Source organism: Thalassophryne amazonica, chromosome 14, assembly GCF_902500255.1.
Source record: "Thalassophryne amazonica chromosome 14, fThaAma1.1, whole genome shotgun sequence".
Taxonomy (NCBI): domain Eukaryota; kingdom Metazoa; phylum Chordata; class Actinopteri; order Batrachoidiformes; family Batrachoididae; genus Thalassophryne; species Thalassophryne amazonica.
Window position 1 is genome coordinate 31,300,742 of NC_047116.1, and position 27,116 is coordinate 31,327,857.

The 27,116-nt window shown below is 40.4% G+C and overlaps 1 protein-coding gene across 3 annotated transcripts in view; it reads left to right on the forward strand.

Annotated features, from left to right (window-relative positions):
* Positions 1-27,116, forward strand: part of grb14 (growth factor receptor-bound protein 14) — a 68,870-nt gene that overhangs the window by 7,805 nt on the left and 33,949 nt on the right. Inside the window, exon 1 of one of the 3 annotated variants that reach the window (XM_034186546.1) lies at positions 14,386-14,677. The exons of the other annotated variants lie outside the window; for them this stretch is intronic. Within the exon in view, the coding sequence (XP_034042437.1) occupies positions 14,615-14,677 (63 nt within the window). The 5' untranslated portion in view covers positions 14,386-14,614. Of the gene's footprint in view, positions 1-14,385; positions 14,678-27,116 lie in introns of those variants that run through there. 3 annotated transcript variants of the gene reach the window in all.

Here is a 27,116-nt window from a genome sequence, read left to right on the forward strand (position 1 = left end):
GGCGTGTGTGTGGTGCAGCAGGGGGCAGCTCAAAGCAATGACTCATAGGAAATGTTGAAATTACAGAGCTCAGCACTCACCAGTGGCTATCAGCGCATGTGTTGCTTTAAGGCTAAGAATGAGGATTACTGCAGGAAGTTTAAGATTACAATTTTCTACTTTTATCACAAGCATTCCTTTGTTGGAATAAAATGCTCTGTGATTACTAAATGTTCATCTGTGTTCATTGTGGAAAAAACAATGCCCATATTGCTTAATTATCAAGCACCAGAATCTCTTGTTCATTCTCTTTCAACTGTGGAATAATGTCATTGTCAGTGATGTCACTTTGAAAATCTCCACTTCGTCTGTTCGCTGTGGGGACATGCTGGGGATTTGCAGGGATTCTCTTTTACAGGTTCAAATAAAATGCTCAAGTTTCTCTGCGGAGCAGGAAAAATGACCCCCAGTTGATCTCAAAAACGTGTAATGTGTATTATCTCACATCCGGGGGCTGTTCCTGCACCTCATGGGCCTGACAGCCTCTCACTTATACATTTGATTGATGCCAATGCTCTGTCCAGATTGGAGGACAGAGATGTTCAGCAATGCCGATATCTTTGCAGCAGAACAAAGGTCCAAGTCTTTTGGAGTCTTGGGCCCGGTTTCATAAAGCGACCTAATCTTATTTAGTCGACTAAACTCACTTAATCGATTAATCTTTTGATGTTAGTCATTGCACAAAGCGCTTAGTCAGCTAAAGTTTTACGTTACCGACTAAAGTTTTTAGACTGCTACAGAGGAGGCTCATCTTATTTCAGTCGACAAAACTTCAATGTCTTACCTCAAAAATGGCAGCTGTCATGTACCACCACTTAATGGAGCAGGAAGGAAGGAGAGCCTTGCAACGGGAGCAGGTGTTCCGAGACAAGAATAATCCATTGGCGATATTTGCAGATGTCAAGGCTGAGATCAGTTCTCCTCTGGTGCGGTCGACTCGGCCATGTTTGGAACAGACAACCAACTCAGAAGTAAATAAAACTCTCACACACTGGAGGTGTTTCTTGGTAACAGCACTCACGAGGCCACTTATGTCCCTGAAAATCATTGACTAACGTTGGATGGCTAATCTACAAGTTTAGCCGTCTGTGAAATGGAGATTTGACCGCTAATGTTGGGCAACTAACCTTAGTCGACTAAGTAAGTTTAGCAGGCTAAAAGACAAGACGGCTTTATGAAACCGGGCCCTGGTGCTCCATGTCTTACTGAATTGTAATAAGCAGTGGCCTAAGGCAACGACGAGGTGACATTTGGGACTTGGCATTTTCGGAGGATCCTTGGGTACTGCTGGAATGATTTTGTCAAGTTCGCGGTTACTTGGGGAGATTCAGACGAGGAATATCACCTAGATTGTGAGGGAAAATCAGCTGCAACATTTTGGCCATGTGGTGCTTGGATCTGGGCATAAGCACATAGGGCCTCAGTGCTGAGGACACAAGTGGCTATTGAATGCCAACAGGTTGCATACGTTTCACCTGGCCCTGACAAAGAAATGGTTACTTTCGAGAGGTGGGGGCTGGCCGTCTGCCTTGGCGGTTGCCATCCAGGACTCAAAGCAATTCTTTGGTGTGGTTGATGCAGTGCAGTTGATCCTCACAAAAACTTTGACTAAAAGGTATGAAACGTAATGCACAGGAATTTGTACAGTAGTAGTGCTATGTGACTAAAAAGATTAATCCAGGTTTTGAGTATATTTCTTATTATTACATGGGAAATAAGGTACCAGTAGATTCAGTAGATTCTCACAAATCCAACAAGACCAAGCATTCAATTCAATTCAATTTTTCAATTTATTTTCATTTATATAGCGCCAAATCACAACAGAGTTGCCTCAAAGCGCTTCACACAGGTAAGGTCTAACCTTACCAACCCCCAAAGCAACAGTGGTAAGGAAAAACTCCCTCTGAGGAAGAAACCTCAAGCAGACCAGACTGAAAGCAGTGACTCTCTGCTTGGGCCATGCTACAAACATAAATTACAGAACAATTCACAGAACAATTCATGGACGAATATACAAGAATATATACACATTCATGGTATGCACACTCTTAAGGCCATGAAATTGGGCTATTAGTAAAAAAAAAGCAGAAAAGGGGGTGTTCACAATAATAGTAGCATCTGCTGTTGACGCTACAAACTCAAAACTATTATGTTCAAACTGCTTTTTTAGCAATCCTGTGAATCACTAAACTAGTATTTAGTTGTATAACCACAGTTTTTCATTATGTCTTCACATCTGCGAGGCATTCATTTTGTTGGTTTGGAACCAAGATTTTGCTCGTTAACTAGTGTGCTTGGGGTCATTGTCTTGTTGAAACACCCATTTCAAGGGCATGTCCTCTTCAGCATAAGGCAACATGACCTCTTCAAGTATTTTTGACATATCCAAACTGATCCATGATACCTGGTATGTGATATATAGGCCCAACACCATAGTAGGAGAAACATGCCCATATCATGATGCTTGCACCACCATGCTTCACTGTCTTCACTGTGAACTGTGGCTTGAATTCAGAGTTTGGGGGTCGTCTCACAAACTGTCTGTGGCCATTGACCCAAAGAGAACAATTTTACTCTTATCAGTCCACAAATATTCCTCCATTTCTCTTTAGGCCAGTTGATGTGTTCTTTGGCAAATTGTAACCTCTTCTGGACATGTCTTTTATTTAACAGAGGGACTTTGCGGGGGGTTCTTGCAAATAAATTAGCTTCACACAGGCGTCTTCTAACTGTCACAGCACTTACAGGTAACTCCAGACTGTCTTTGATCACCCTGGAGCTGATCAGTGGGTGAGCCTTTGCCATTCTGGTTATTCTTCTATCCATTTTAATGGTTCATTTCCGTTTTCTTCCACACGTCTCTGTTTTTTTTTTTTTTGTCCATTTTAAAGCATTGGAGATCATTGTAGATGAACAGCCTATAATTTTTTGCACCTGCATATTTTTTGCACGTAAGTTTTCCCCTCTCCAATCAACTTTTTTAATCAAACTACGCTGTTCTTCTGAACAATGTCTTGAACGTCCCATTTTCCTCAGGCTTTCAAAGAGAAAAGCATGTTCAACAGGTGCTGGCTTCATCCTTAAATAGGGGACACCTGATTCACACCTGTTTGTTCCACAAAATTGACAAACTGACTGAATACCACACTAATATTATTGTGAACACCCCCTTCTCTAGTTTTTTTTTACTAGTAGCCCAATTTCATTGCCTTAAGAGTGTGCATATCATGAATGCTTGGTCTTGTTGGATTTGTGAGAATCTACTGAATCTACTGGTACCTTGTTTCCCATGTAACAATAAGAAATATAATCAAAACTTGGATTAATCTTTTTAGTCACATAGCACTACTATTATTCTGAACACTACTGTATGTATTACATGTATTTGTCAGCCAGCGGGTGGTGATGTCACAAGGCACAAATTCTTCTTCTTCTTCAAGTCCTAACCATAACTGTTGTTGTAACACTGTGCTGCCCTACTAGCCAGATCGCTCTTGGAAAAGAGATTTTTAATCTCAACAATGCCGATCTGATAAAATAAAGGAATGATTGATTGATCGATTGATAACTATGTGAATGTGCATTGAAATTTGTAGGAATATGCACAAAGTATCATGCTTTGCTTTGTGATATTATACGAAACGTGTGATGAGAACCAGTTTTGCTGTGACGTGCAGCACAGAAGCGTGCTCCCTGACCCAACTGCTACGACAATGAGAGTATGTCAGAATGAACAACTATTCTTGTGTCACAGTCCTCATGTCATTGGGTTATACATCCTTTTAGTAGCTTTCAAGAAAGTAATTATATCATTGTTCCACCCAGCCATCCCTTCAGTCCACTCATCCATCCTTTTTTCCATCCTATTCTCACGGTGTCAAAACAGCAATTGAAGTGGCCTGACCATGTTTGAGGGAAATTCACCATGGACAGGCACATCAACTCCTACATGTCCCAACTGTGGCAGGATGAGTTGAACTTCACCCCTTTCGGGGGGCACAAAGGAAATACAGTAACTGGCAAAGTCTGTGGCATGCAATCATTATGTGCACCAGATGTGAACATTGCGCAATCATACCAAAAACACCATGTGTCACTGTGAGTCAAAGCGTCTCAGAGCCGAGGAGCAGCATGCGTGGCTGAACGGGCTGTTACATCCAGAATAAGCATGATATTACAGATACATTGATATCCCCCACTTACGGTTACATAACATATCTGTAATAATATGTTTGACATGGCTGTAACACCCCAGTCAAATGTGCTGTGGGCAGCATGTCACAGAGGTGTGTGTTCTGCTGCACCATGAACTGTCATAACAGCTGATGATCCACTGCTCCGTGAGCCGTCACAACAGCTCTACCGCACCGTGAGCTGTCAAAACAGGTATTTGATCCACCATGCTGTGAGCTGTCATAACAGCTCTACCGCACCGTGAGCTGTCATAACAGCTTATGATCCGCTGTGCCATGAGCTGTCATAACAGCTCCAACATGCTGTAAGTTGTCACAACAGCTGAAGATCTGCCACCTGTGAGCTGTCATAAAAGCTGTTTGATTCACCATGCTGTAAGCTGTCATAACAGCTGATCACACCGCTATGTGCGCATGAGCTCACGTAATCTGATCTCTTCGGTCCTCCTGCGTGGGCTCACATCATCTGATCGCTTTGGTGAGCCTGTCTGGACAGCGGAGCATCTGGCTGTCCGCTAAATAGCTGATGTCAGAGAGAGAGAGAGAGAGAGAGAGAGAGAGAGAGAGACTTGATCTATTCCTCAAAATACATATTACGTCACCAGCTGATATATGGCCAGTAAATGATGGCATTTGTAATAATGTTGTGATGATGACAATTGTACCCTGTAGCTGCTGCTGCTGCTGCTGTGGACCATTCTGGTTGGATGTGACGTGGCCCACTTCGAATTCACCCCCCCACCATGAACAGATTGTTTCAAATGGTGTTGGGGTGCCGTCTCAAATATTTAGATTGCAGTCAGATTGCTATCAGACTGCATTTTGACTGACGTATGATGTTTTTCCACCTTGAATACACCTTGACAGTAGAGAGCCTGTGATCACAGGTTGGCCGCCCGACCGTGCCAGAATGTTTAGACTGCTGTCAGAATGCTGGCCGACATTCTTGACTGCACCTCAACACTTCCCGAATATGTGTCGAATTTCCATTCGGGTGGCATTTGGGCTCATTCGGCCTCTGATGTGACCTGGAGTGATGGGGTGTTATTCTTACTGCATTCTGGCAGCATTTTGATGTTCATACTGTGTTCTACCCACATTTGAGCTGTGTTCAGGAGCTATTATTCATGGCATGTGCAGGGATCATTCGAGGCGGGTCGGGGCACAATATGAGTATTCGGATGGTATTCTTGCTTATTTCTTATTCCCTCTCAGATGTGGCACAAATTTTTTTTTTTTTCTCCATTCGGCCTGATTCGGTTTCATTTGTGCTCATGCTTACTAAGTGCGATGGGGCCCTTATCACTAATTACACCCAATTTCAGATCCCGATTGGGTATCCAATTTTTTTTCTCATGCCCAAAATTGTATATAATTGGGCATTATCTTTAAAGGGTGATGAACTTAAAAGTGAAAGTAGCGGTTTAAAAAAAAATATCTGCAATGCAAACATGAATGGATTTACTATAACAAATCAGACACACAAAATTTACTGACACACTAAAATAATACTATTGGATAGAATTCAATTTATCTCTTGTGCTGTTGTTCTGTTTCTATTTTACCATCACTCTGGAAAGCCTTGCACATGCGCATGTGCATCACCACAGGATTTATTTATTAATGCATATGGGAAATGGCAGATGCATGTTTTATGAGAATGTTTACACATCTGGCTTCAGATCATATCTGCCGCAATTAGGAGCAGATATTGTTAGATAGTTTCAGGCATACATGAGGTTACAGCTCATGGTTACAGCTCTACCTTAGCAGGTAGCTGTAGCTTTAGGCCTGGGGCAGATGTCATCAGGTGGTATCCAACCTTCTCTGGGTGTTTCAGCCCTAAACCACGACACCCTCCAGTTGGTGGGCCCGCAGTGAGTGGCCAACTCACTGCCCATCTGCCCCCGGCTTCCAGCTCTTCTCCTCCCTTTTGCTCCAGATCCAGCATGAGGCACGTTCTGCCTCCTCCCCCATCCGGCGAGCCGCTTGCTTTTTACTCTGCTCATCCATCCCAATGGCACAAAGGAAGCTCCATGTAGACTTCGCTGGGAAGCCCCTACACCCTATCTCTACAGGGAAAACCCATGCTTGCCAGCCCCTGTCTCGACATTCTTGGGCCAGAGGTTGGTATTTTGCAGCTTTCCTTTCGTGGGCCTCCTCGCAGCCCTCTTCCCATGGCACCGTTAGCTCGACCAGGATTATCTTCTGGTCTTTTGCCGACCACAGCACTATGTCGGGGCGGAGGGATGTTTGCACCACCTCGGGAAACTGCAACCTACTCCCTACATCCACCCTCATCTCCCAGGAGCTTGCGGCATGAAGTATACTGGGTCTTATCCTTTTGGTGGTCTGTACAGGCCTGGCTCCTTCCTTAAGGAAGATGATCATTCTTCCTGCAGTTGTGTGAATTGGTCTCTTCTTGACTCTCTCCCACTCTATGGTATCAGCCAATGAGAGGAGCACTTTGTCATGACGCCATCTATACCGCCCCTGGGTCAAAGATATTTTACACCCAGAGAGTATGTGGGCCAGAGTCCCCTTCTGGCTGCACAACTTGCAAAGTGGATCCTCTCTTAGCCCCCATGTATGCAGATGTACTGGAGAGGGGAGGGTGTCATAGACCGACCGCAGGACCGCAGAGGAAGGAGATGCGGTATGGCTCCAGGCGCCACAGCTCTCTCCACGTGACTTTGCGCCTAGGCAAATCCCATTTTGTCCAGGCCCCCTGTGATCCTTGCTGCACTGCTCTGGCTACTCGCTTCTCCTCCTCCCTGTTCCTCACTTCTGCCTGCACCATGCCTCGCCTGGTTCTCATGTTTGCGCCTCCCCAAGTTTGAAATTGTGCAGAGCCGAAACCTTGTCGATGGACGCATTGGTTGCCAGCAATATCCCGCAACTTCAGGGAACCAATGGCCTGTTCCACAGCTGTGTTGGCAGACCATTTGCGTCCAGACCTAGTTGTAATGCCCGCTTGTTTAATGAGGTCATCGTTAGAATTCCTCAAGCTTAGGACGACCCTGCATTTTGCCACCTTGTACTCCTCAACAACTGATGACAGGGGGAGTTGCAATTGACCAGACCGGATGTAAAGGCCCACTGCTGAGAAGCTTGGGGGAATTCCCAGCCACCTCCGCAGGTGCTTGTTGATCTTCCTCTCGATGACCTTGATGGTAGTCATGGGAAACTCATAGACTGTGAATAGCCAAAGTAGCCTGGGCAAGAGGCCATGTTGATACAGCCAGGTCTTGAACTTGCCCGGGAGTAAAGACTTATCTATCTTCTTCAGCCATTCCTCGGTCTGCTTCACAGCCTCAGCAACATTGGCTCCATCCATCATCGACGCATTGAACCATTTTCCCAGGCATTTTATTGGGCTGCCCTCGATGGATGGAATTACCTCACCTTGTACTTTGAGGCTAAACTTGCTGGTGACTCTACCCTTCCTAATGACCATACTCCTAGACTTCCTGGCTTTAAACAGCATACCTGCCCAGGTGGCGACACTACCCACCTACTGTGCATAAGACGTACAGAGAAAAAAAACAAAAAAAAAAAACGCTGCATTTCTGTGTGTCACTCTAGATCAACATAATATTTCATATTTTCCATCCCATGCATGCTGTGTTGCAAACAATGTAAATAAAACACGATCATGCATGAGCACCCAGCTGTGTCTGCTAATTCTTTGCAAAGCTTGTCTGATATGGTGAACACGTGCTGTTTCACATATGCAGTTCTGAATTTGGAGACAAGCAGAGGAGGTCTTGGTGCATAAAAAGCTCATTTTGAGGTTAAATGTAAGAGTTGAGAGAGAGAGAGAAGGAAATAGTGTCTCTTTCAGCTATATTCATCAAAAATTCTTTCTGCAGGGCGGCAGTGTTGTATAAAGTACCGGAAAATCACACTTAAATAAAAGTACAGATACCCATAAAAAAATGACTTTGGTAGAAGTTCAAGTCACGATTGAAATGCTACTCAAGTAAAAGTCTTAAAGTATCTAGTATTTATTGTACTTAAGTATGACAAGTAATGTACAACTAAATGTACTGAAGTATTGAAAGTAAAAGTACAAGTAAATGTTAATAATCAAAAACGGACTGATTTTTTTTTTATATTACAAAGTTTATCTAGGCTTGTAAATGACTGGCAGTATTAGTCAAAGTACTGAAAATTGTGCACATCACACAAAAACACTTCAGAAACAAGGTTTCAAAACGTAAACGAGAGTAGGCTACTCACTAGGTCTTCACAGGAAACAGTTATTTATTTCTATATGTATTTATTTATTTTCATTGTTACATCGTTTTATCTTTTCTGTTGTGTTTTGTTTCATTCGGTTCTTTTTGTCTCTTTCTCTAAAATTGTATTGTAACATTATTAGTCTATTATTATTGACTATTATTGTCTATTATGTAGACTATTATTATTGCTATTATTAATATATGAATAAAAACAAAGAAAAAAAATACAATTTGACTCTTTTACGACAACGAATGCTGAGCCATTAATTATACAGAAAACAAATCAACACAAACGTGCTGATGCGAACAGCTTAATGCTAACTTTAACATTGAAAACGCCATAGACATGCTAACGTGTTAGTGTAAGTTTAAGAGTGTAATCATAGTGAAATAATCAAAAAGTAACAATTTACTTCTGGTTTAGTACATTTCTTTCTGGAAAAGGTATGTAGGTGTCAGTGACAACCACACCTGTTCCTAATCCATGTGTCACTCCATTTATTTTTTGCTGCTTGTCCGCGTTGCGTTGGCAGCAGATTAAGCAGTTCACACTTCCCTGTCCTTGACCAACTCTTCCTGGGGAATTCCAAGGCATTCCCAAGCCATTTGGGAAATATAATCCTTACAGAATGTCCTGGATCCTCCCTGGGGCCTCCTCCTATTTAGACCTGCATAGAAGACCTCCCTAGAGAAACAGTCAGGGGATATCCAACCACCTCAGCTGTTTCCTTTCAATGCGAAGAAGCTGCGGCTCTACTCAGAGTCCTTCCAGGATATTTGAGCTTCTCACTCTGTCCCTGAGTGTAAGCCCACATACCCAACAGCAGAGAAATTGCATTTCCACCATTTGCATCCACAAACCTCTTCTTTCTATCATTACGCAAAGTTCACGACCATAGATGAGCATAGGAGCATAAATTGACTGGTAACTCGAGACCATGACTGTCTGTTACAATGTCCAAAGAACCTCAAAAGCATCCCCAATCCATCTGTCAACCTAAATCATACCTTCACTTCTGAGCAACACCCCTTTTTAATTGCCATAATTTATTGATTTAGTTTATTTTAATTGTTAATTACTGTGTATTTTATGAATTGTAACCATATTGCTACAATATTAAAAAATTAATTGATGATTTTTAATTACATTACATTAAGCTGAGTTCACACAACTAATCTCGATGCAAACTATATCACTGTACCAGCTGTATTTAATTATCGGGTCATCACACAAACATGGGATTGACTACATCATGCTACTTTCTGAGAAAATATTTGCGAGGCTTCCTGCTGAGACCTGGTGTTACTGTGTGCTGTTGGGTTGTTCCCTCTGATGGAGCGTGCTGTGGGGTCTTGATTGAATCAGCCCTGGTCAAGGACAGTGTGTCTGGAGCTGGCTTTTGTTATGGGAGCTGTGGAGACGCTGTTATCATTCTGGCTCCATTAATTCCAATTCATTTTAGCTGTGCGATACCTAACAGCGTCTGTTTGTCTGTGCTCTCACAAGTCCGTGTAGTGTTCAAGATAAACACAGAGTCTGTTATGGGAGGTCCTTCTTGTCTGTTCTCATGAGTTGAAAGAAGGTTCAGTGGCTGCTGCAAAATTTCCATGTTAGATGCTGTGAGAGGATAAGAAGAATACAAATGACACAACAATGAAGTCCTGTAACACGTAGATTAATATCATCATATTTGTCAATTCAGGAAAACATGAGTACCATATCTACAAATGTGCATTTACAAATGCAGGAAAATGTATTAATCTGTTTCACCCACCACTAAATCGTATCATTAATGATTAGTTTTTATAATCTGGTTTAGAATCTAGATTATGAAGAGAGTATGTGGTCCTTACGAGCCCCAAACATTTAAGGCACCCATTGGTCGTTCAGTGTTTAAACCTAAAGTCATGTGTCCTTCACTGTATCTTGCAGGCAAATACTCAGTTTATTTACAGATTTCTGTAAAAACTGGACTCATCCTTGCAGTAGAGCCACAGGAGAAACTTGGCTTGATTTTATGAAAATCTACGAATTTGTAAAGGATTTCTTACTGTAAACTGGAATTATTTTACATGCATGTGAAATTCATATATAATCACAGTTCTTGCTTATCCCGACTACTTTATATCCGATTATTAACTGTTATGGATTATTGCTGGTTACACCAGATTATGTACAATTCCCATTAATTTCATTTCACTTTTTTTTTTTTTTTTTTGGCTTACAATTTATCCCACTTTCACAATTTTTTTTTTTTTTTTTTTTACGTCAACACTACTTTCAGCACAGATTACACCCAATTTCAGGCCTCGACTGGTCATCCAATTACATTTTTTGCTGAAATTCTACACACTGGGCTATCAGAAATCAATATAGGGGACACGCTTAACAGCAGTTGTGTTATAAAAGTTAACTGAAAGGGTCACAAGTCCAGACAACCCTGAAAAAAAGGATTATGTGTAAATGCGACTGAAGCAGACGCTTGTTCCTTCTCTCTCTGTCTCTCTCAGCATATGCATGTTTGTTACTTTCATTCAATTCCAAAACCTAAGTCTGGTGGTCTGGTGGCCACCAAGGCCACTGCTGCTGGTCCATAATGTTCAGGCATAAAAATGAGTGTACAGAGGGTGTTGCACTCAAACTCACAAGGCCTCTTTGTCAAGTCTAAGTTGAACAGATGTGATTTGTGGCAGTTCCTGCTGTTAGGAACGTGCTATTTTGGACTGTTAATTCTCTCTCTGTGACTGTCTTTTACATTTTTGGTCTCTCTCCTCGACACATACTCATAATGTTTGAAATCCTCACTCTAATTGCCATTTTTTTTGTGTGTTTAAATAGCACTTTGATTCGATTCTTTTGGGAAGTTGAGAATCTTGTAATGAAGACCATTGTACATAAATTAATTTACTTTACTGTATATTATTTATAATACAATACAAATAATGTGTTTTGGATTATTTCCCTTGTATAATCATCCCATATAGCCCATTCATTTACCATTAAGTGAGGAAAAAAATTGATTTGCATTTGGATGTTTATTATCGCTCAGTGGGAAAATGTAAAGTAGAGGAAATAAAAATCCATATAATTGTGCAAGATGATTGTGCACCGTCATGAACCTTGGTGGACAGGTGGAACATGGGCCAAAGAAGAATAGAATTTTCAATTTGTGAAGAATTTTCAATTTGTTTCATTTATATAGCACCAAATCTTAACAACACTGCCTGAAGGCACTTCACATGAGTAAGGTCTAACCTTACCAATGCCCCTGAGTAAGCACACAGGCGACCGTGGTAAGGAGAACCTCCCTCTGGTGAAAATGAGGAAGAAACCTTAAGCAGACCAGACTCAGAGGGCTGACCCACTGCTTAGGCCATTATAACAGTTACAAGATTTTTCCTTTTTTTTTTTTTACAAACAGAAGAAACCAAAAACAGAAACAAAAAAAAAAAAAACACAACAACAACAAAAACAAAACAACAACAACAACAACAACAAAACAGAAGAGCAAGAAAACAGAGTCTGTTATTGAGATAGAAAAGAGTCCATCTTAGTGTTTAGTTTCTGCCTCTATGTCTTGAATAGGTTGGGCTTCCTAAGGTCAGTCATGTGCCCCAGGATGCAGGGCCAGCATCCATTGAAGGTCTTGTCAGTGCATCGGAGAAAGTGAAAAGGAGCAGAATCAGTTGGCCGGAAATAACTGCACCTAAGGCGTTAGTTCACCAGCAGTATATCAACAGGAAAACAAAGAGATTATTGAGGTAATCACTGGTAGCTTGCCCTGTGCTTCGCTAACAGACCCAAAATTTAAGGCGCGTTCACACATAGTTCGAAGTTTGGTCAAATACGGAGAAAGAGCGCAAAACAGTTTGAATTAGCACACCATGAAACATTGTGCCAGCGAGCAGGCATGCACAAATCCCAGGGTTTGTGCACGAGTCGGTGTCTTTCCAGCAGGAACACAGTGCGTGGTGCACCACATTGTGCCACTTATGTGGAATAAATAAAACAGAAAAACCAGCTGGTGCCCGTGGAACCACATTGCATCACTGATGTAGATTAAATAAAACATAAAAACCAGCTGGTACCTGTGGAACCACATTGCGCCGCTGATGTAGAATATATATAAAAAACAAAACAAAAAAATACCACCCACGGGATTCGTACCTGCACTTTACTGATTGCCAGCCCAAAACTTCACCACTGCACTACCATCAGTGGCCTACAAATGCTGTGGGGAAAATGCCTGAAATCAACAAAGACATGGATGTATTTAAAAAAAAAAAACTATACACCATAAAAAACACAGATTTCACACTGAATCCCTCTTATCAAGCAGGCAATACAAATACAATCCATCTGTTCCTCTGTAGATGACCCATGGTCACAGACATACAGTCATGAAATGACATGAATGAGAAGCAGTTTGCTCTTCTCATGTCCACATCTGCTGGCGCATGTACAGCCAATCCGTGCGTGTGTCCTGCCTGACATGTGTGTCTTGTGGACGGCACGCCAGAACTGACACCGCATTATATGGAACAGAGCTCACGTGGGTGACGTGAAAGTCAGATCGCTTGCTGCTGTGTTCTGATCTGATGGTCCGTTTCAGCTGGGGGCAGCCTATCAATGGGCTGCAGTGGACAGAGCGCGCACACACTGCAGCCCACAGGGGTACTAGGGGAGCTACGACCACTACCTTTGCACCCACCCAGGACTAAACCAAACCGTTTTAGGTTCCTTAGATGACCCAAAACACAATCAGGATGTTCACAAAAATAAAAACTGGCCTCAAGCCAGTTATCCAAGATGGAGTCCAAGATGGCCACCAAAATAGGGTTTTTCACTAAAACACCTTTAAACAACATATAAACAACTTAAATATCACAGAGATTCAATGGGAAGACCATTGCAGGTCACAGCAAACTCATCTGTGCCTAAACTAAATTCATTTATGGGTTTAAGATTCAAAATGGCATCCAAAATGGCCACCAATAGACCCTTATCATTAAAATACATAGTAGGAACAAACAATAGATTTAATGACAGAAATCATTGGTGTTTTATTGAAAAAACCCTATTTTGGTGGCCATCTTGGATGCCGTCTTGGATAACTGGCTTGAGGAACCTAAAAAAGTTGGTTTGCTTTAATCCTGGGTGGGGGTGGGGGTGCAAAGGTAGTGGTCGTAGCTGATCTTGGTTCAATCACTGTTCAGGGATTGAATTTAAACAAGTTGAACAAATGGATCCTATATAGACTCTGGGGCCCACTGGTGCCGGTGCGTATCTCTGGACTTCATAGCATGAAACAGATGAGTGTCTGACTCCCTTTGCATGGGACACCAGTCTGATGCAGGTTACGTTCCCAGCTGAGGTTACTGTCCATTTAGAGAAAGACTGCAGTTTAAGTGCCTTGTCCAAGGACACAGACAGGTAGCATGAGCAGGGCCTGAACCCAGGTCTACATATATCCACTGAGCTACCTGCTACTATGACGTCTCATCATCTATGACAAATAGATCAAGAGATGCATAATAACAGATTGGACTGTTGGTCTTTTCGGTGGATGTCTGTGCTCTCCAAGTGCCATTCTACTTCTGATTTTGTCAGTGGCTAAAACAGTTGCACATATCTGCTACAAAGTCATTGATACCAATGCATGATAATGTCAGACCGGTACATAATGCTCCTGCAGCCCCGTCAACTCCTTTTCTGTTCTTTTCACATTATAACAAGCAGAATTTATATCGTTGATTCCAAATGTTTTAGCTTTCTCTGGCCTTGTCTCTTAAACGCCGATCAACATGAGAACGCCGTTTCCCCTACTTTTTGTTGTTTCTTGGAAGTACATTTCTAAAAAAAAAAAAAAAAAAAAAGTGAGAGAGAGTAGGAAAAAGCTTTAACATTTCCAAGGACAAAGGAGGAGTTTGTATCATCGGGGAAACAACACGACTCGTTGCTCACATTTTCATTTTTGAAGGATCTTTCTGCAGCTTCCAGCCATACTCATTTTTGGTGAAAACCCTTCCGTTTCACCAAATGTGGGGTGCCAGATCCTCTGGGATATATTATCAGTCATTTTATTTAGGATGGACACATTTTTTTCAGTAAATTAGCTGAGCACCAAAGGACAAAGCATGAATTTCAATGCAAGAAGAGTCACTCTGCCTGCCATCACACCACTATGTCTGCAGAAGCGGGTAGGAAATATCCTCTTTTTTCTTGAATACTTTTTTCTACTTTCTTAGTAAACACCAGATGATGCTGAGCAATCTAAATTTTAAATTATTGAGCACACAAAGTTGAGGCCATTTTAGAGTTCTACATATGTAAGTGGGCAAAAAGTTGAATTTTTTTTTAAAGGTTTAATTTTTTTCCTCTAAATTTCAACATACTGGCTTTATGTTTAACTAATTATTTGAAACATTGTCTAACTTGAAGAACTGGTTAAGGAAAAATACCTTTTCAGTTATGGAATATATGCTCTCAACATCAGCAGTAAATTTAGTATTCCCATTATAAGACCATTCACTTTTGACTTTGTATTTTGTATGCTTCTTTCTCATATATGATTTTTAAGATTGATTTATGTGTTCTGTATTTCAGAGTTAATCAACATACAAGAGAATTACCAAATATAACAATTTTAGCATTGGGCACTTGAAACATTTTGCAACAATCAAGGTGTAAGATTAGACCTTACTTGTGTAAAACACCTTGAGGTGACTTTGTTGTGATTTGGCACTATATAAATGAAAATAAATTGAAAATTGAAATTGAAACACAGTAGAAATACCATATTGGAAATACAGATCCCAAATGTCAATACAAGTATGCATATTCTTTAAAATAACACATCAATATAATCACTTTTGTAGTCACTTTTCTTTTGAAACTTCAAGGGATAGAGATAAGAACAATTCTATCTTACTGAATATCTCTAAATATCTCATTTAAATTAGCCAGTAAGAAATAGAGTGTGGTAATTTTATTGAGAGCAGCATCACTTCAAATATGTAATGATTGAAAATAAAGCAGACTAGTGAGGGAAGCTTTCAAGACACTGAGCTTCTGTGGATATGATTGAAGTTAGCACAGGGCAACCTTTTCTCTGTTGCTTTAGCATTTAGAGGTTCATAGTAGAAGGATGTAAAGAAGCACTTGGTTAAAAAGAAATAGTTTGACATGTCAGCTGCAGTCTATTAAAAAGAAGAAGAAAAGAAAACTTCCTGTCAAAGTGATGATGTTATATTAAAGCCTTGGTGGGCTGGTTTTGAGACAAACCAAGCGTTGAGGTTGAAATTGTTTGGACTGCAGAAGGAGGGATGTGGGGTATATCCAGAGGAGGATGCTGAGGAGGGAACCACCACGCAGGAGGAAAAGAGATAAGTTTATGGATGTGGTGAGGAAGGATATGGAGGGAATGTGACAGAAGACGATGAGGTAGAGATGAATGATCAGCTGTGGTAACCCCTAACGGGAGCAGCCAAAAATAGAAAATATTAAAGGGTGTGCATACTTTGGGATTTGTATTTTCTATATGGTGTTTCTGAAGTATTTGTTTTTGATTGCTCATAAGAGGAAACAAACTTTTTATCAACTTAGAATTTAATTTTTATTATGAAATTGACAAGTGATTTTTTTATGCCCAAACAACAAAAAAATCCAGCCTACACTCTACCATGGCCTACAACCCCCCCCCCCCCCCACACACACACACACCCACACCCACCTGGGGTAAATTCAGTTGATTGGACATGATTTGGAAAGGCACACACCTGTCGACATATAAGGTTGACAGTGCATGTCAGAGCACAAACCAAGCATGAAGTCAAACAAATTGTCTGTAGACCTCCCAGACAGGATTGTCTTGAGGCACAAATCAGCGAAAGGGTACAGAAACATTTCTGCTGCTTTGAAGGTCCCAATAAGCAAAGTGGCTCCATCATCCATAAATGGAAGAAGTTCAGATCCATCAGGACTCTTCCTAGAGCTGGCCGCCTGTCTAAACTGAGTGATCAGGAGAGATGGGCCTGAATCAGGAATAAATGATCAATGATAAATGGACTACATTTATATAGCACTTTTACATCTGCGTCAGACGCTCAAAGCGTTCACAATAATGCCTCATATTCACCCCAGTGTCAGGGTGTTGCCATTCAAGGTGCTCACTACACACCGGGAGCAACTAGGGGATTAAGGACCTTGCCCAAGGGTCCCTTGGTGATTTTCTGGTCAGGCTGGGATTTGAACCAAGAATCCTCTGGTCTCAAGCCCAATGCTTAACCACTAGTCCATCACCTCCCCTAGAACCCAATGGCCACTCTGTCAGAGCTCCAGCATTCTTCTGTGGAGAGAGGGGGAACCTTCCAGAAGGACAACCATCTCTGCAGCAATCCACCAATCAGGCCTGTATGGTAGAGTGGCCAGACAGAATTTCTTAGTAAAAGGTACATGGCAGCCCACCTAGAGTTTGCCAAAAGGCACCTGAAGGACTCTCAGCCCACGAGATACTAAATTCTGTGCTCTGATGAGACAAAGATTGAACTGTTTGTCATGAATGCCAGGCGTCATGCTCATCACCTAGCCAATACCATCCCTACATCAAAGCATGGTGGTAGCAGCATCATGCTGTGTGGATGTTTTTCAGCAGTAGGAACTGGGAGACTAGTCAGGATTGAGTGAAAGATTAATGCAGCAATGTATAGAGACATCCTGGGTGAAAACCTGCTCTAGAGCGCTCTTGCCTTCAGACTGGGGCTTCAGTTCATCTTTCAGCAGGACAATGACCCTAAGCACACAGCTAAGATATCAAAGGAGTGGCTTCAGGACAATTCTGTGAATGTCCATGAGTGGCCCAGCCAGAGACCAGACCTGAATCTGATTGAACATCTCTGGAGAGATCTGAAAATGGCTGTGCACCGATGCACCCCGTCCAACCTGATGGAGCTTGAGAGGTGCCGCAAAGAGGAATGGGCAAAACTACCCAAGCATAGGTGCACCAAGCTTGTGGCATCATATTCAAGAAGACTTCAGGCTGTAATTGCTGCCAAAGGTGCATCAACAAAGTATTTATCAAAGGGTGTGGATACTTATGTCCATATGATTTCTTTTTTTTTATTTTTAATAAATTTGCAAAAATTAAAAAAAAAAAAGTTTTTCATGTTGTCATTATGGGGTGTTGTGAGTAGAATTTTGAGGGAAAAATGAGTTTACTCCTTTTTGGAATAAAGCTGTCACAACAAAATGTGTAAAAACTGAAGCTCTGTGAATGCTTTCTGGATGCACCATCTGAAATATGCTACCCTGGAACTGATAACTAAGCATGACAGATGGTGCAGACTATTTCATTTTAGGACTGTATTAGCTCATCCGATAAAATCACTTTTTACACTTTTTAACGTTTGACACCTGTACAAGCTATTTTTTTTTTCACAATTTTTGTTGTTTGTATCCCATAACTCCATAACATTCAGTCATAGATAGACCAAACTATACCATTGTGGAATCTTGGTGATCAGACAAATAATGTAGCATACTTTTGATTGGAGCATTTTTAAATTTTGACACTGTGTACCTGGCTATAGCAACCACCATGGGATAGCTATCCTTCATTTTTGTGTAGGCCATGGTATACTAAGGCTGGATTGTAAGTGTACATTGAGCCCTTCAAGTGGTACTGACACACTGCTTGGCCCATGGACTAGGAGGAAAGAAACCGATATAATGTAAATAGTTGTCTTTGAAATAGATTTTTGTGTTACGTTACATTTATGTAAAATACTGAAAATGTTGACAACATGATTGGTTTCAAAGTGAAGGCTCATGAACAAAACAGTTTCTAGTCTTTGATGTCCAAAATAACCTTGGTTTACCCAGAGAGGCTTGTTAGAAGCTGGTGCATTTAATTTCTGCTGATTTTGATACTTTTATTGTCATTGCTACACATTTCCAAGAAGCACATACTATGCCATTTGTTAACACAAATTTCTACTTTATCAGTAAAGGTATTGCACTCCAGCAACAGACATAATTGTGAGAGATCTATTTATAGGACACAATGCCTACAATTGCTTCACCCTGCCTCGTTTGACAGAAACTCCCACGTTTGTGTCCACATTGTTCTCAGAAAATTGATGGCATTTAGGTACAGAAACTGAGTGGTACCTCAGCGTCTCTTCAAAGGTGGGGCCCACATTTCTTATTTTTCCTGCCTAAAGCAACAGCTACTGCTTATCAGGTTAACTTGATAACATTTGCCTGCTTTTGTAATGTGACCTATTTCTGGATTAAGGACTTCGAGCACCGTCCTGGTTGCCTAAAGTGGCGTGTGGGAGCTGACAACTATAACGCAACATTTTATATCTTCGATATTACAGTTTGTAGCAAAACCTACAAAATAGACACAGAAATGGCAGTGCCACCCCCCCGGGCAGTTGCCATCATAGACCCAGGCAGTTCTGTGGTGCAATGGATGCGTGAATGCTCCGGTCCTAACCACTAAGAAATGTCCTGTTTGTGTACAAGTTTCTGGCCACGACCTGTTTCCATTAAACAAGGAGGTGTCTTAACATATCACAAACATGGATCTCGTGGATGTGTTACACAGGGTGTACACAATTTCAGTGGGCGTGTCTCAAAACAAGCAGATGTTTAAATATTGACTTCTGTAACATACATCACAGAAGTATGTATGTATGGATCAGGTGACCCTGAACCATCCCTTAGTTATGCTGCTATAGACTTAGACTGCTGGGGGGGTGTTTCTTTATTTTTGCTCTGTATACACCACTCTGCATTTAATCATTAGTGATTGATCTCTGCTCCCCTCTACAGCATGTCTTTTTCCTGGTTCTCTCCCTCAACCCCAACCAGTCCCAGCAGAAGACTGCCCCTCCCTGAGCCTGGTTCTGCTGGAGGTTTCTTCCTGTTAAAAGGGAGTTTTTCCTTCCCACTGTCGCCAAGTGCTTGCTCACAGGGGGTCGTTTGACCGTTGGGGTTTTTACGTAATTATTGTATGGCCTTGCCTTACAATATAAAGCGCCTTGGGGCAACTCTTTGTTGTGATTGGCGCTATATAAATAAAATTGATTGATTGATTGATTGAAGTCTAAAATGAGCCATTTCAAGGTTAATCTTGCTGAAAACTACAGTGTATAGGAGTAAGGCTATAAGCCAAAATGGCAAGTGGCATGTATAAACATCTATTCATTAGTCTGTTATTACCCACAACAGCAAATTAGTGTGTTTTCATGGGGGTGGACACCTTCATGTTCAACCACCTTACTGATAAAGCAGCCCAATAAGGACATACTGTTCCATGTTTTTACATTTTGCAGCACAGTCGTAAGAAAATTCAGTGATTGCTCCCCTATTTATCAAAGTTTATTGATTGCTAGTGCAGGCTAACAAGTTTGAAAACCCTTGTTTTTATGAAATGGAGGATTATACGTATGTGCATATTGCTTGTTTCAAGAAAGGTTAAGGGAGTATTAATTCCTATCTCCAAAGAAGCAAAAATGTGAAGGTAAGCATGACAGGCGAAGGCATAATGCCACCTCCAACCTCACCACTAGATGACAGTAAATCCTACACACATTATCCTTAACTTACAATTATGAAGCTGCAAAAAACAAAACAAAACACCAAGCATATTTAACCGTAAAAGGAAGAGAAATCCACTTTTGCACATTAGGACACTCTTTAAAAGGCAAATCGATCATTAACTAAGCATCATGCAAAGTGGACGCCAGAAATGTGTGTTGCTGTGAGGACCGTTAATGAGGTTTCTCTGTTGGAAAAGGCTTGAGGCCACCTCACCATACCACTTGGTGATAGAGCTGCAGCTGTGGGAGTGCAGTTCAAGGTAAAGCCAGAGTAGTCTAATTGGCAAAATGACTCATGCAGTTCTGTCCTTGAGATAAGAAGGTCTAATAGAGGCATTTAGGCTCAACAAAACTAAATTTAGTACAGCATTATACACAATGTCTGGATTTACTTTGCCTCGCCCCTGTGTTTTTTTGCTGTTCAATGAAAGTGGACACAGCACATTATGTTTTATTGCTGACGGCACACCTTCACCTCTGTGGGTCGACTGGTGCTTGCTGTAGGGCTTGTACAGCAAAAATGTAGATGTGTGGGTGGATGCATTAATCCATATCTTTAAAAACAACAAATGCTCTCATCTTGCAAATCACCAAATTAAAAGAGCACATAATGGGTAACTTGACATATCAGATCAATCTGTAAAGGAGCTTTGTTTTGCCAGTGTAATATCCCATTGGATGGTTAGTGAATGCTAGAACCACTTGGAAAATATGATGCCGGTTTTGTTGGAAAATATGGAATGAAATGTAGAACAGAACAGGAAAGTACAAATGGGATTAAGCAATGGATAGAACATGTGGTGGTGGATGATATCAAAACTTTTCCTCTGTACTGCAGATTAGTGATGGCCAGTTTTGCTTAAAATCATCCAGTTAGTGAATCTTAAATTAGTAAAATATTAGCATTCAGTGTGCAGTCTTCAACAACCAACGGTCAAAAAATTTTGTAAATATGTCTGAAATAGAGCCTTGTCATTTGAGTGGTGGATTGTATGTCACGTGCCATTCATTATTTGTCCCATAGTATGAGTGATGCCATGCACAATGCATTATAGGTCTATTTGCTGTGCATTTTTGCCCCATATGTTTCACTCTATTGAACAACTCTTTAAGCTTTTCGTAAAAATGCTTCCACGATACGAGAGAGCTAAGCAATAGCTGCAGAGTTCACAGGGACATCTTTAGCACCTGTAGAGGCACTGTGAGATGAAGAATTTTACAAGTGTCTATGATGATCTTTCACAGGATTGGAGGAAAGCATATGTGTGCTTCTGCACATGCACACACACCAAGCTCCTTTGTCGCCCTTTTCAACCTCAGTGGCTAGCCGGTTTGCCAGCTAGGTGCCCTGCTGCTCTCCGCATCTTGCTCTGAGAAGAAACACCTGTGTAATTTTAATTAAAATATCAAAATGATGCTGATCTATTTAGGTGTCATACAAAACAAATAATTAATGTTGTCTATTGGTGCGATTGTAGCAGCTTCTCTGCATTGTATTGTTTTTTAACTCCCCCCATTCAATCTCCTCTGGATACAAACTCACAGGCTCTGGCATGGCAGGCATATTGTCTAACCAAAAGGCCAAAACCCTACGGCCAGAGAATCCTTTTAGCTGTTGGGGAGTGAGGTTTACTGACTACTATTGTACAGCGACTCCTGCTGGCCTCCATTACACAATGGAAGGAATATTTGCATGAGCTGAAAACTGGAATGTACTAGTTCAATTGATGCACTCATAAAAAGTAATTATTTGTATACTCATCCACTGCAGATATGCACATAATACCGCAACAATTAGTCATGCTACCACTGCTGTTTTTATGAGAAATCTTTAATAACCTTCAAAAGTATGATGGCTGTGATTCAAAGACATCAGAACACTGGTGATAATCTGGAGAAAGCACATTATTTGTTACAGATATCATTAAAGCAACAATGTGTTAGTATGGTGCTAACAGCTCAGCTACATCTGGCGCTAAAGTAGCATGTTGCTACTGTTGTCCTCATTACTTATGGACGCGGAATGGCCTTCAGTTCACTCATGTTTGCTGACAACAGAAGCAACACCACGCTGTTTGGCCATGATAAACAATAAAGCTAATAAAGTGATAAAATGTTATAGACATATGCTGGTGGGTAGGGTTGGCACCTTTCAGAAATTAAAAAAAGGACACAAACCACGGCTCCTCGGGGTCACTACCACCACCTAGCGCTCTATTGGGGTGATATGGTACTATGAGGTCCCTAAGATAAGATGGGACCTGATTATTCAAAACCTTATAAGTAAGAAGAAGAATTTTAAATTCTATTCTAGAATTAACAGGAAGCCAATGAAGAGAGGCCAATATGGGTGAGATATACTCTCTCCTTCTAGTCCCCGTCAGTACTCTAGCTGCAGCATTTTGAATTAACTGAAGGCTTTTCAGGGAACTTTTAGGACAACCTGATAATAATGAATTACAATAGTCCAGCCTAGAGGAAATAAATGCATGAATTAGTTTTTCAGCATCACTCTGAGACAAGACCTTTCTAATTTTAGAGATATTTAATCTTTAAAGTGAGGACATTTTTACTTTAAGAGGGAATAAAAAATAAAAATACGTGTTTGCCTTGTACCCATTGCCACTAACGCTGTCAAGCCAGGGGTTTGACTCTTCCCACTCTGTACATTTGCAAATGTTTTTGCTTCTTTGGATGTGGTGGAATTTTGGGTGTAGACATTCCAGGCAACCAGGCAACCTGTGACAGGACCAGAAAGTTTTATTCAATTAATTATTTTAGTTTTATTCAATTAAAGTTAAGTTAAAGTATAATTTTGTTATACATGTATGAAAGTACCTTAACATCAAAGAATAAATTGTTTGAAATTTACCATTAAAGAAAAACTGTTTCTGACTAATCAAAAAACAGGAAACCTATATTCTAAGCAGGGTTAACAAAGAGTCAACTCATTGTGCAGCTGTTTATCATTGTAGACTGGCCATGTTTGAGTATCTTCTATAAAATGGATCTGTTGATTTCAAGTGACTTCCTTCAGTTTATGGTACTGTTAATCATTGCTGAAGAGCTTTTAATGAATGATCAGTCAAGGTAACGTGCAAAACAAGAGGACAGAGTGGCATTCATCAGCATCGAGCCTTATCGAAATGTCGTCTTCCCTGTAAAAATCTTCATGTCCACCTCCATCATGGGACATATTATATGCTGCAACATAACTTTATATGAAGAACACCTACAGAATCACATCCCTGTTAGATCAACATTTACTCACTTTACAGGCAAATAAAAAATGCTAATTGGTTGCAGCTGTTTAATTTCTTTTAGCTGAGCTAAATGCTATGTGCGCCTTGATGTCAAATAATCATGGGATTGTGAAAATGAAGGGACTTAACTCCACACATTGTGCAGGATCTGACAAATCAGCAGACTAAAAGGACTACAAATGGAGATTTGTAAAAATAATACTAGATTACTAGATTTGTAAATAATATTTGTAACGTGTCCAATGATACCGGCAAGTGCAGCTGTCATTGTATCTGTGTTCAATACAGTAACCCAGTGGTGTGGAAAAATGTCATTTTAATGTTGATAAATTGAGTTGTAATCACAATTATTTTCATTATAGACGCTTGTTGTTTTTAGGTGTACACTTGTTTCAGTGTTGAATTGAAACACTGATTGTTATTTGAGCCAAAATAAGGATTTGCACAGTGGCGGCGCCAGGAAAATGTTTGTTGGGGGGGGCTGGGGTAAAGGTTGGAGGAGCTCCACAAATGTCATCGAAATGAACAATATATAGTAAATTGCTTTATAATACCAAGGTATATGTTTTTAGTCACCCGTGCTCCTCTAAAATGTGGTATCAAAGCGCACAACACCACACAACACACACACACCACACACACACACACACACACACACACAACACACACACACACACACACAGACCACACACATCACTTACAATGACTGCACGTCAGTAAAATTGCACATAGGTATACAAACTGAATTCATTGAAATGGTGCTCAATACAATGCATGGAATCAACCTTAAACAAATTGGTCTATATCAAAGATTTATTACCAATTAACACAGAGGTTTTGGCCAAACAAATGATATACAGCTTCTGTATATTATGTGTTAGCCGACGTGCTTGATGAATTCCTGTGCAAAAAGTAGTTCCCAGATTATTGTGATATATTCCTGTGAGATAATAAGTATATCTCATCTAAATCAATTCTAAAACTTACCAGTAATAAAATGATAAAGATAAGTGAAGTTTAAGTTTTGTAATAAATATTTAGGAAACCTAAATATTTGGAGTATGGAGTTAAATTTGTCTCATTAATACTTGCAAATGTACAGAGGGTGATTTACAAATATACTTTGATTTGTACAAATGCTTTGTGATCCACAAACACAAATTTCTGATTTGTAACTTGTGTGTGGGTTTTCACAAATAAATGTTTATTTGCAAGACTGAAAATTCTGTTTGTGAAGAGTGATTCAACATTCATCACTTTGCTCAGTTACACAATATTGAGACATTCTCAGGGCAAAACTGCAGTTGAGATCCACAAATATGTCAGTCGTTTTTCACATTATTGGCAGAATTATTGGGGGCTTGGCTCAGTATTGGGGTGGCTTAAGCCCCCCCCCAACCCCCCCCTTGGTGCCGCCACTGGATTTGCATGTTGACATCATCGCAATGCCACGTACAAAACATCATCTGACAATCTGATTGATGATATGTATGCACTTGAGATCATATGTTTTGCTGTCTTGGTTTCTAAGTTATTGCAAAATTTGATGTAGATAATAAAAAAAAAACATTTAATGTCACATCATATCATTAGGTGGCATCATACAGTCATTTTGGTAGCACTTTATAATAATTGTACACTATGAAGCATTTGTTAAACATTTGTAAGCTATTAGGGAATGCTTTGTTTATCATTGTAATTTCATACTTTAATTCTCATCGGCAAGTCAATTATTTATATATTTTTCTTCTGTGTAATGCTGCATTTACACATAACGACAACACATCACGAATGCCACAAAGTATACATTCTTGGCCGCTGATCATGAATGTGATGATTTGAGGCAGAGGTGTCAGGTGTCCTCAGGAACTGCTGCAACTGCTGTTACCTTGCGTTACGATTAATGGCATGTGTTGTTGGTGAATTATCAGGAACCATTACGTACGGTCAAGAATAATGTTTCGCGCTGTTGCGCACTGTTCTTTGCTATTGCGCGTAACAGCGCATTGCTATGTTCTGTCACGCTGTGAATAAGGCGAATTGTTTCCACACACACACCCATATTCATCCTACCATCAACTGCTGAGCAATTCAGATCGCTCCAGTTTGCTCCTCAAAATCTAGATTAATCCACAGCAGAAGAACTTTGTGATTGCATGCTTAGTTGGGCTCTGTTCCATGGAGTGGCACAGAGAGGAGGAGATGGAGAGAGCCAGATGTGTGGCTCCACGCAGCTCTCATCTCACTCGTTTTCCCAAACATCAGGCGCAGCAGCAGGTGGAACACCTGCAGGAGCACGCTGATGAGAACTGGAACGAGACTTTTAGCCGACTTGGCGTCACTGTCCTTCTTCAGCATACTGCAGCAATGAAACTGAATGTGGTGCAGCAGGGTTAATTGTGCGCACGTCAGAGAAGAACTCTGTCATGCTCTATTAAGTATCACCACTAATCAAGATGGATCAACACGCTCAGTTGTGTCCTCCACGACATGAGGCGAAATGAGGGTGGTGCATGACATTCATGGAAGATTTTTTGACAGCCAAAAACATGCTCCACGAAAATCAAGAATATCACACACCAACACTTGATATTAAAAAACCTATTCAGATGTGTTAAGTTACATTAAGAATGTCAGGAATGTGCCAAGAATGACGCAACTATGACATTCATAACACGTCCTGCCTATGTGTAAACGCAGCATATACAAGCCTGTCTAAAATGGGCTTATGAATACAATTTTTTAATACTTAATAAATGTTGCATTAACCATTTGTTAATGAAGCAAATTTTCTATTAACCACTTGCAAAGAAATTTATAAGATCTGTTCAAAAGTGAAAACTAATCATTAACAAAGTATACCTACATACAGTATGCCTACATATAACAAAATAGACCTACATCTATGCATGCCTTTATACATATAATGATTGACATGGACTAAAAGTGAGTGTATTAACACATTTTTACACTTACCAATACTGTAATCATAATTAAGTATTTAATTAATTAAAATCAGAGTTTCTCCTGGTCATTTGTGTGTATTGTGTGAACTAATTTAAACTGAGGACTTCCTGTACTTTACAGAGTATTTATAAATGAGTTGCAAAGGTTAGCAGTACCAAAAGACATGCAAGTTTCTGTACTCTTCTAAGAAAATGGAAATACAGACCAAATGCTACAAAACATCTATAAATGCATGCATAAATGTACAGTGAGGAAAATAAGTGTTTGCCACACCCTGCGATTTTGCAAGTTCACCCACTTAGAAATCATGGAGTGTTCAAACAGGTGCAATTAATACAGGTAAAGAGTGCAGAATAAGAGGGCTTCTTAAAGAAAAATTAACAGGTCTGTGTGAGCCTGAATTCTTGCTGGTTGGTAGGTGTTCAAATACTTATTTGCAGCAGTAACATACAAATAAATATTAAAAAATCATACATTGTGATTCCGGATTTTTTTTTTAGATTATGTCTCTCTCAGTGGACATGCACCTAAGATGAAAATTTCAGACCCCTTCATGATTTCTAAGTGGGAGAACTTGCAAAATCGCAGGGTGTTCAAATACTTATTTTCCTCACTGTATATCTAAATAGCTTGTTAATCATTAACTTTCATGTTCTAACTGAGCTTTTTACCCACTAACAATTTGTCAGCAACTGGTTAACAACTGAAATATTACTTAATTTAAAAATGATTAACACATCATTTATTAAGTATTACAATTTAATTAATAAACACAGTTTTGATGGTCTTATTTACCAGGAACA